Below are 12,046 nucleotides of genomic sequence, written 5' to 3' on the forward strand. Positions count from 1 at the left end.
CACCTACCTGTGAAACACTGGGTGCTTTTGGGTTCTTTTAATTTTTCCCAACCTTTGGTATTTGTGCTAACAGTTGGCATCTGCAAAACTGGAAAAGACCACTGATTATAAACCCAAAAGGAAATCTTTCTTCCCATGCTGAGAAAGAAACCTACGACCTTAGGCATGCCAGACATATGCTCTACCACTATTAGCCCAAACCTTGGTTTATTTTTGGTTGAAACAGGATCTCCCTATTTGGCTCAGGCAGGTCTTGAACTTGTTATGTAGCCCAGGAAGGACTCAAAAATCCACTTGCTCTAGCTTCACACATGCTTGGACCACCATACCCAGAAGGCTGCAATTTTATGGTCACCTCCTCTTTTCTTTTTTAGTAGTGTGCTTCAGGACATAGAATTTCCAAATTATAAAAATATTCCATTTTCTGTTTCATCATAACTAAAATCACCTTGTAGGTGAACTCTTGTCTACTTTACCACTTTACCTTCTTGTTATATAAAATGGCAAATCTGGATGCCAAAATGATGTCCCTGATCCTTTCTAGAAAAACTGTGTCACCATAGTCCCTGGAAAATATGAGTACCACAGGACAGTGAAAAACCTAACAATTTCTGCCTAAAACAGAAAGGACTGCGGGTGAACAGTTTGTGTCCAGTTGGGATTGCTGTCATGGTGATCCAATAAAATGGATGAGGGACACATGGATGGAGCTGTGCTGCCCGAGGAGATGGAAAGGTCTGGTCCACAAGAGACCTGGCACTATTTTGGTTTTGTCCTGCAAGGTATGCAGGGTGTGGTGGTTTGAATGAGAATGGCCCCCATAGATTCATCTAGTTGAATATTTGGTCCCCAGTTGATGGACCTGTTTTGGGAAGAATTAGTAGGTGTGGCCTTGCAGGAGGAGGTGTGTCACTAGTGGTGGACTTTGAGGTTTCAAAATCCCATGCAGACCATCTCTCTCTTTCTTTGCCTCCAACTTGCTAATGCAGATATAGCCCTCGGCTACTGCTCCAGGGCTATGCCTGCTACTGCTCCAGGGCTATGCCTGCTACTGCTCCAGGGCTATGCCTGCTACTGCTACTGTGCCCCTTGCCATGACAGTCATAGCCTCACCCTCTGAAACTATAAAACAAACCCAGTTAAATCTTTCTTTTATGTTTCCTTGTCTTGGTGTCTCTTCACAGCAACAGAACAGTGACTAAGCAACGGGGTTTCCTAAGGAACCCTGACAGCACACCCTTCTGTTGAATTTTATTAATTGTGCTGAGTGCTAAGTGATAGTGACTGATGAAAAGATAGAACCAGATACCACTGAAGGATAAGATTCATGGGAAACTCTCAGTGCAGATAGAGATGAGTCATATTTAAAGCTGTGGCTATCAGTGGGCAGCCAATGTGAAGTTTTTAATAAGAAAGGCACAAATAGCACTTCTGGAGCAGGAAACTGGAGGCAACATACTTGAGTGAAGAAAGACCGAAGAAATGAAATAATAGACTGTGCTAGGGAGGAACATCAATAAAGCAACAGCAGAAGAGCCACGAAGACTCAGGTGGGCATGGACCCCCAACTAACTCCAGGAAGATGGAGCTCAGGCCTCCCATCATTAACCGTGTGTGGCCCCTCACAGAAATTCATTCAGCCTTCAAAGACCTAATGAACAACAATTAGGGAGTAAACCATTGAATAATAACTCCAAGAACAAACAAAGCCCTATTCTTCCATGAAGGATGATATGGGAAATAATGAGTATTTTTGAAGGAAACCAGACACAGTCATTCTATTGCACTTTAAATTGCATTTCTGAACCACGTGTTTTCAGCTTCAAATAACGGTTCTAGCTAATTATTCTCGGGAAGCATGTTTATGTAACAGAGGGGCTCTAGCCAGTTTTCAGTTTACTTGTGATGAAACAGAAATGTTTCCATTATTAACTGCTGTCCTCTGCATCTAAAGGGTCATGTAGAGAACAGCATCAAAGCCTTATAAATGTTTTAAATAAAATGTAAAAGGATGAAAACATAAAGAGATAAAAACAAAGGATCTTGGTAGATACTAAATAAATGCTTGCTCTATTAAATTAACAAAACATCAATATCTTACTGTAAGCAAGCAAATATAATCATAACTTTCTTAAAAGTTTACTGACATGTTATACAAAGTATAAACTGATAAACAAAAGTATCTGTTAATAATAATCCAAGGAGACAAAATAAAATAATAAAGCTTATTTGGAAAGTGGACAACAAATACACAACTACAAGATTTAATCAACTCTACCATTGAATTACACTTAAAATGTATACTGTATGGTTCCTTCTGGGTGGCCACTACCTTGCAACTGGTCAAGAAGCACAACGGCTATGCGGTGCTGAGTATGAATTAATTCAAGATGCAGATCCATCATTAAGCTATTCGCTGAAATCGGCGTGTAAGTAGACCCATTCATGTCTTGAGAGTACTTCAGTCCGGTAGAGTTGAAGAAGAAATTAAAAAGGAAAATGGTTATCGAAACAGCCTAAAAACTAGCTATGCCTTATTATCTTTCAAGTCCTATCTTATTCATAGCCATTTAATTCTGCTCATTGCTAGCCCTGACATGATGACATGTGTTCTCTTAGAGTGTCCTTCTCACCGACAAACTCAAAGACACCTACTCGCCTTGATTTCTTCTGGGAAGAGCTGTTTCTGGCCTATGAGAGGAAACCACACTTTATGTACCTCCTTGAAAAGCTGGCTCTTTTCCTAACTAGGGGAAATGTCGACCTGATGTGAGACTGTCCACTCTTACCTTGGCATAGCAATGGTCAATTGTGGATGATCCATCTGACAAAGTAGTTAACATGAAATTCCAGTTCATCCCAGCGATTGCTTTATCGAGGAGTTCATATGCATAAAACAGTTGTTCCACGGGAGCTCGCTGGAGTAATTTACAATCAAAAAGGAAAAGATGAAACATTTTAATAATTACTCACAACCAAAGAGCAGAAACTTGGTCTGTCCAACGTCAGCCATGCTCTGTCTCTTACTAAATATGTTTAGCTTCAACTAAATACTGAGTACTGTCAATGGTGACAAAAAATACTATATTTCACCATTTTCCAAAAACTAACTTTCACAAATTTAAAATTCTAGTTGTACCAAACACACAGGTAAATGTTTATCTATTCTTTTGTTTGTTTGTTTTGGTTGGTTGGTTTTTTAAGTTTAGCTGTTTTTTTCATGCACTTAATTTGAAAACTCACTATCCTTTTAAATCTCAGAACCTCAGAGCTGGAAATTTAGACTTTGTGTTCATAAAAAAACAACACAGAATGATTTTCAAAGTCTACATGTCTTTTTAGCATCATTATTCTCACGGGGAGACTAGTACAGAACAAAGAACGAGCAGCCATGTCCAAATGCTCCTCTCAGGATCTTTCCACATATGGATAAAACCAAAGCCCTCTGGGTACCATCCACAGAGTCACTCTGCCTCACTGCCCCAACAAGAAGCCACTTCCCCTGAATCTTTCTTTTATCATTCATTTGTGTTACCTGATTTTTTCTTAACCACTCTCACCATCCAGGTGCCTTAACCAATATATAACATCACTTTTTAATTTTTAAATGCTTTTTCATTTCTTCATCATAAAATCCTTCTGGATACTCTGTTCACTCGACCACAGGCTCAGGCTGGTGTTGGTACCTTAGTGGCTCAGGCAAAGTGTGGCTATGCCACGGGAGCTCTCTAAATACCCCAATCAGAAAGGGGCTGAATGCACAGGATCACAGTTTCCTGTGATTCAACTGTTGGTGAGAAGTTAGCTCCCTGCCACTCTCAAGAGCTTTCTGGGAGTCTCTGTGACTCAGGGAACCCAGGAGGCAGCTGACAATAACCTCAGGCATCCACTACAGTGGTCTAGGTGGATCTCAAGAGCTTGCTCAATATGGCTGATAAATAACCATCTTCCTTCTGCTACCACAGAGTAAGAACATCTCATTACAATGTCAGTCAAATGCCCTCCTTAGAAGACTAGCCATCTAGGACCATATAGAAGTGACATGCTGCAAATGCAGTTCCAGGAGTCCCCTGTCATCCAAGGATGACTATCCTACAGACGGGAAATTCAAGGATGCCCAGCAGACTCACATTTCTGTAGAAAGACAGGAGCCATTCTGAAGAGCATGTTGCCATTATTCATGAATGTGCTGGTGGACTGCCATAACTAAACGCCCTGCAATGAGTTGAGTCTGTGATTGAAACCAAATTACCACTTCCTATATGGTCTTTACTGCTTCTTTTTTTTTCCTGGTTCAGTCTTCATCTGTCTAAGAATTCTAAAACATGTTGAATAGAAAACTGGTGGCTACCGAATGTGGTTCTATCAGAATAAAGGGACAGTTTTTAATCTAGTACCATAGCTATGAGATTAATTGACAGTGTTTGGACACTATGCTTTATTCGGTAAGAGACCTCCTATTTCCAGCTGTTAAAAGTTATGTTTTGAGGGTTCTGTGGCCCTGCCTGGGGAAATCTGACACCAGGGGTCTGCTCACCGGATCCGAACTCAGTGGCGGGATCCAACACACCCAGAAAACTGCCAATGCCCCATTAACAGTTACACCTCCATCCACCCAGTCCCGCCTCCACCCACCGGCCCAGGTAGGCCAGGGGCTGTTTCCTGTTCCGGTTCTGCAGCCCTGCTCGGGGACACCTGATGCCAGGGGTCTGCTCACTGGACCTGAACTCGGCGGCAGGATCCAACACACCCAGAGACTACCAAGGCCCCATAACAGTCACACCACCATCCACAAGAAGAGGAGAGACATCAGAGTATTGGAATTGTTTGCATCTACCAGAAGGGAACCTTGGTCCCATACCCACCAGGAGAGGAAGAGAATCCTGCTACACCCACTGGAAGAAAGGATGAGAAGAGGGCAATGTAAAAGCACATTCAACAACAGAAAACCCAATATGACACCACCGGAGACTAGGAACCATACACCAGCAAGATCTGAACATCACAATACAGATGAACCAGAAGAGAATGCCCTTAAAAACATCTTCATGAAAATGATAGAGGACCTCAAAGAGGACATGAGAAAATCCCTTAAAGAAATGGAAGAAAAAACAAACCAAACATTACAAGATATCAACAAATCTCTCAAGGAAACAGTTCAAGACCTAAAAACTGAAATAGAGACAAGAAAAAAAGCACAATCTGAGGGAATGCTGGAAATAGAAAAGCTGGGTAAATGATCAAGAACTACAGATGAAAGTATAACCAACAAAATACAAGAGATGGGAAAGAGAATCTCAGGAGTTGAAGTTATACCAGGAGAAACAGACTCATTAACCAAAGAAAATCTTAAGTCCAACAAATGCCTAACACAAAATATTCAAGAAATGTGAGATACCATGAAAAGACCAAACCTAAGAATCATAGGTGTAGAAGAAGGTGAAGAAATTCAACTCAAAGGCACAGAAAACATATTCAACAAAATCATAGAAGAAAACTTTCCCAACCTAAAGAAAGACATACCAATGAAAATACAAGAAGCCTACAGAACACCAAATAGACTGAACCAAAAAAAGGTCTCCTCGACACATAATAATCAAAACACCAAACATACCGAAAAAAAAAAGAGAAAATATTAAGAGCAGCAAAGGAAAAAGGTCACGCAATTTATAAAGGCAAACCTATCAGAATTGCACCTGACTTTTCCATGGAAACTCTGAAAGCCAGAAGGTCCTGGATAGATATTCTACCTACACTAAGAGACCATGGATGCCAGCCCGGACTACTATACCCAGCAAAGCTTTCACTCAACATAGATGGAGAAAACAAGATATTCCATGACAAAACCAGATTCAAACAATACATATCCACCAATCCAGCACTACAGAAAGTTCTGGAAGGAAAACTACAACCCAAGGAAGTTAACTACAACAAGAAAAATATAGGCAATAGATGATCCCACTTTACCAACAGCCAAAAGGAAAAAGGGATAGAATCCCACACATAATTTCACCAAGACCAACACCAAATCTAAAACAAACAAAAATGAACAATCAATGGTCATTAATATCCCTCAACATCAATGGTCTTAACTCACCTATAAAAAGACGCAGATTAGCAGAATGGATAAGAAGACAGAATCTATCCTTCTGCTGCATACAAGAAACACACCTCAACTTCAAAGACAGATGGTACCTAAGAATTAAAAATTGGGAAAAGATTTCCCTATCAAATGGACCCAAGAAACAAGCTGGTGTAGCAATCCTAATATACAACAAATTGGACTTTAAACTAAAATCAATCAAAAGAGATGAAGGAGGTCACTTCCTACTCATCACAGGAGAAGTCCATCAGGATGAAGTCTCAATTCTGAACATTTATTCCCCAAATACAAAGGCATCCACGTTTGTAAAAGAAACATTACTGAAACTCAAATCACACATAAACCGCACACACTTATAGTGGGAGACTTCAACACCCCACTCTCACCACTAGACAGGACCACCAGACAGAAACTTAACAAAGAAACAAAGGAACTAACAGAAGTTATGGTGCAATTAGGCTTAACAGAATATCTATAGAACATTCCATCCAAATACATAACCTTCTTCTCAGCAACACATGGACCTTCTCTAAAATCAACCACATACTTGGCAACATAGCAAACCTCAACAGGTACAAAAAAAAGTCTTATCAGACCACCATGCTTTAAAGCTAGAATTCAACAACAACACGAATTGCAGAAAACCTACAAACTCATGGAAATTAAGTAGCACCCAGTTGCACAATTCCTGGGTCGAGGAAGAAATAAAAAAAGAAATAAAAGATTTCCTGGAATTCAATGAGAATTCAGACACAACATACCCAAACTTATGGGACACTTTGAAAGCAGTGCTAAGAGGAAAGTTCATAGCACTAAGTGCCCACAAGAAGAAACAGGAGAGGGCTGGAGAGATGGCTCAGAGTTTAAGAGCACCTGCTATTCTTCCAGAGGTCCTGAGTACAATTCCCAGCAACCACATGGTGGCTCACAACCATCCATTATGAGATATGGTGCCCTCTTCTGGTTTGCAGATATACATGAAAGCAGAATGTTGTATACATAATAAATAAATAAAATCTTTAAAAAGAAAAAAAGAAACAGGAGAATGATCACACTACAGAATGAACAGCACAACTGAAAGCTTTAGAACACAAAGAAGCCAATACACCCCAGAGGAGCAGACATCAGGAAATAATCAAATTTAGGGCTGAAATCAATAAAATGGAAACTAGGAGAATAATACAAAGAATCAATATAACAAAGAGTTGGTTCTTCGAGAAAATCAACAAGATAGACAAACCTTTATCCAAACTTACCAAATGGCAGAGAATGAACATGCAAATCAGTAAAATCAGGAATGAAAAGGGGGTCATAACAACAGACACAGAGGAAATCGAAAGAATCATCAGGTCATACTTCAAAAACCTATATTCCTCAAAATTTGAAAATCTAAAGGAAATGGACAATTTTCTGGACAGATTTCACTTACCAAAATTAAATCAAGAACAGATAAGCAACTTAAATAGACCAATAATCCCTAATGAAATAAAAGCAGTCATCAGAAGTCTCCCAACCAGAAAAAGCCCAGGGCCAGATGTCTTCATTGCAGAATTCTACCAAAAATTCAAGGAACAGCTAATACCAATTCTCCTCAAAGTATTCCACACAATGGAAGAAGATGGGTCATTACCAAACTCTTTTTATGAGGGTTCAATAACATTGATACCCAAGCCACAGAAAGACACAACTAAGAAAGAAAACTACCAACCAATATCCTTCATGAACATTGATGGAAAAATACTCAATAAAATCCTGGCAAATCGAATCCAAGAACACATCAGAGAAATCATCCACCATGATCAAATAGGCTTCATCCCAGGGATGCAATAAAGTTCAACATACGAAAATCCATCAGTGTAATCCACCATATAAATAGACTGAGGGAAAACACACATGATCATCTCACTAGATGCCCACAGAGTCTTTGACAAAATCCAACACCCCTTCATGATAAAGGTCTTGGAGAAATCAGGGATAACAGGAACATACCTTAACATAATAAAAGCAATATACAGCAAGCCAACAGCCAACATCAAATTAAATGGAGAGAAACTCAATGCAATTTCTCTAAAATAGGGGACAAGACAAGTCTGTCCATTCTGTCCATACCTCTTCAATATTGCCCTTCAAGTTCTAGCTAGAGCAATAAGACAACAAAAGGAGATCAAGGGAATACAAATCAGAAAGGAAGAAGTCAAACTTTCACTATTTATAGATGATATGATAGTCTACATAAGTGACCCAGAAAACTCTACCAGGGAACTCCTACAGCTGATAAACACCTTCAACAAAGTGGCAGGATACAAGATTAACTCAAAAAAAAAAAATCTGTAGCCCTACTATATACGGATGACACATTGGTGGAGAAAGAAATCAAAGAAGCATCACCCTTTACAATTGCCACAAACAACATAAAATATCTTGGAGTAACACTAACCAAAAAGTGAAGACCTGTACCATAAGAATTTTGAGTCTCTAAAGAAAGAAATTAAAGAAGATACCAGAAAATAGAAAGATCTCCCATGCTCTTGGATAGGTAGGATCAACATAGTAAAAATGGCAATCTTGCCAAAAGTAATCTACAGATTCAATGCAATCCCCATCAAAATTCCAACACAACTCCTCACAGAATTTGAAAGAACAATTCTCAACTTTATATGGAAAAACAAAAGTCCCAGGATAGCCAAAACAACCCTGTACAATAATGGAACTTCTGGAGGCATCACCATCCCTGACTTCAAGCTCTATTACAGAGCTATAGTCCTGAAAACAGCTTGGTATTGGCATGAAAATAGACAGGTAGACCAATGGAATAGAGTTGAAAACCCTGATATTAACCCACACACCTATGAACACCTCATTTTTGACAAACAAGCTAAATTTGTATGATGGAATAAAGAGAGCATCTTCAACAAATAGTGCTGGCATAACTGGTTGCAGACATGTAGAAGACTGCAGATAGACCCAAGCCTATTGCCATGAACAAAACTTAAATCCAAATGGATCAAAGACCTCAATATAAATCCAGCCACTGAACCTATTAGAAGACAAAGTGGGAAATACCCTTGAATTAATTGTTACAGGAGACCGATTCCTGAACATTACACCAGTAGCACAGACATTAAGATCAACAATTGATAAATGAGACCTCCTGAAACTGAGAAGCTTCTGTAAGGCAAAGGATTCAGTCGGCAAGACAAAACAGCATCCCACAGACTGGGAAAAGATATTCACCAACTCCACATCTGACAGAGGGCTGATTTCCAAAATATATCAAGAACTCAAGAAGCTAGTCTCCAAAACACCAAACAATCCAATTAAAAAGTGGGGTACAGAACTACATAGACAATTCTCAATAGAGGAATCTAAACTGGCTGAAAGACACATAAGAAAGTGTTCAACATCCTTAGCCATCAGGGAAATGCCAATCAAAACAACTCTGAGATACCATCTTACTCCTGTCAGAATGGCCAAAATCAAAAACACCAATGACAGTTTATGCTGAAGAGAATGTGGAGAAAGGGGAACACTTCTCCACTGCTGGTGGGAGTGGCAACTTGTACAGCCACTTTGGAAATCAGTATGACGACTCCTCAAGAAAATGGGAATCAGTCTACCACAAGATCCAGCAATTCTTAGGCATATACCCAAAAGAAGCACATTCATACAACAAGGACATCTGTTTAACTATGTTCATAGAAGCACTATTTGTAATAGCCAGAAACTGGAAGCAGCCTAGATGCCCCTCAACTGAAGAATGGATAAAGAAAATGTAGTACATTTACACAACGGAGTACTACTCAGAGGGAAAAAAAAACAATGGAATCTTGAAATTTGCAGGAAAATGGATGGAACTAGAAGAAACCATTGTGAGCGAGGTAACCCAATCACAAAAAGACAAACATGATATGTACTCACTCATATGTGGATTTTAGACATAGAGTAAAGGATTACCAGCCTGTAGGTAATCCACACTGCCAGAGAAGCTAATAAACAAGGAAGACCCTAAGAGAGACATACATGGTCCCCTGGAGAAGGGGAAAGGGTCAAGATCTCCTGAGAAAATTGGGAACACAGGAAGGGGGGAGCTAGGAGAATGAGAAGGGGAGAAGAGAAGGGTGAGGAAGACATGAGCAAGCAGAAAGGTTGAGTCGGGGGAAGAATTGAAGAAAACAAGAATGGAGATACCATAATAGAGGGAGACATTTTAGGGTTACAGAGAAATCAGGCACTAGGGAAATGTCTGGAGATCTACAAAGATGACACTAGCAAACAATCTAAGCAACAGAGGAGAGGCTACCTTAAATGCCCTCCCCTGATAATGAGATTGATGTCTGACTTATATGCCACCCAAAAGCCCTCATCCAGCAGCTGGTGGAAGTAGAAGCAGACACCCACAACTACTCACTGAACTGAACTGGAATCCAGTTGCAGAGAAGGGGGAGGAGGGGAGGGAGAGGGTACTGGGATTGACATGTAAAACAATCTTGTTTCTAATTCAAAGAAAAAAAGAAAAAGAAAAAAAAAGTTATGTTTTGAAAGATTGACCATTGGTTTTGTCAAATGCTTTGTTTGCATCTTTGTGGACTAATGTGGCCATATGTTTTTCTTTCTCTTTAATATGAGAATGTGCTATACTGCATTATGGGGTGCTAATGTTGAATCAGCCTTGCTTCCTGGAATATACACAATTTGATCACATATAGCCATTCAACATACCTCTCCCCACTGAAAGTCATGGGCTCAGGGAGTCTTCCAACCCCTAAGTTATATGTTCAAATAACAAAGTGGCTTGAGAACACAGCCACAGCTGCAAATCCTTGGGGTGAGACACTTCCTCCCATTCACTCCCCCTCTCAGGACTGAACCTGAGATATCTCCCTATAAAACTGATGTTTTTTCTGAATACACTTTTATAGTATTTTTTCTAGGAAATAGTCTTTTGTAGGTTCTAACTTTATGGAGAGGCTGAATGCCAACTCCATCTTTCATGAGCTGAAGTTTTATCTCCTTCCCCCTAGATAGCCATTTAAAAATAAATCTATGCTTGCTTGTAACTATGCTGCAACACCTACCTGCATGCTCACCATGCTGGTTCTCACTTCCTGTTTCTGTTTTGACCTCTAGAATTTTCCTTTCTTTCTTGTGAATTTTGCAATGTCCTAGAAGATACCTGTTCAGTTCTGTCCAAAATGTCTAGGTGTCTTCCAAAAAGGAAATGTTTAAGTCATCTAGGTTGTTGTTTAGTGAGGAACAGAGGTCACTAAGGTTGTGTATGTGTGTGTGTGTCTGTGTGTGTGTGTGTGTGTGTGTGTGTGTGTGTGTGTGTGTGTGTCTGTGTCTGTGTCTGTGTCTGTGTGTCTGTCTGTATGTAGGTGTCTGTGTGTCTGTCTTTGTATAGGTGTCTGTGTTTCTGTGTGTGTGTCTGTGTATCTGTGTGTGTCTGTGTATTTGTGTGTGTCTGTGTTGTATGTGTCTGTGTATGTGTGTCTGTGTCTGTGCAAGTGTGTGTGTGTGTGTGTGTGTGTGTGTGTGTGTGTGTGTGTGTGTGTAGGTGCACATATACATGCACACGAAGGGCAACATTTTCCTGGGCTATCTGCCTTCTTTCCTGACTCAGGGTCTCTCAAGTAGGCTCAGTTAGCTTGCCAGTGAGCTCCAGCAATCTGCCTATCTCTGCTTCTTTGGCCCTAGAATTGCAAGCATGAGCCTCACCACACTGGAGCCCTGGAGACTGAATTCAGGTCTTCACACTTGTTCATCAAGCACATTACTGGCTGAGTTATTACCCCAGTCCTGGGAAAACCTTTTTGACACCAAAAAATTTCAAAGACCCACACACAGTCACATTCTGTTATTTTCTTCGCCATCACCATTATGCGCATCTTGTCTTCAACATCACAGCCAAGACTAAATTAAACTTGCTTGCAGCCCAGGGATAAT

General features: G+C 40.1%; 1 protein-coding gene across 1 annotated transcript in view; it reads right to left on the reverse strand.

Annotated features, from left to right (window-relative positions):
- Window positions 1-12,046, reverse strand: part of Cfap54 (cilia and flagella associated protein 54) — a 293,678-nt gene that overhangs the window by 230,421 nt on the left and 51,211 nt on the right. Inside the window, 3 exon segments of the mRNA XM_035451711.1 lie at window positions 8-88; window positions 2,333-2,459; window positions 2,790-2,918. Coding sequence (XP_035307602.1) covers window positions 8-88; window positions 2,333-2,459; window positions 2,790-2,918 — 337 coding nt within the window.

Source organism: Cricetulus griseus, assembly GCF_003668045.3.
Source record: "Cricetulus griseus strain 17A/GY chromosome 1 unlocalized genomic scaffold, alternate assembly CriGri-PICRH-1.0 chr1_0, whole genome shotgun sequence".
Taxonomy (NCBI): Eukaryota; Metazoa; Chordata; class Mammalia; order Rodentia; family Cricetidae; genus Cricetulus; species Cricetulus griseus.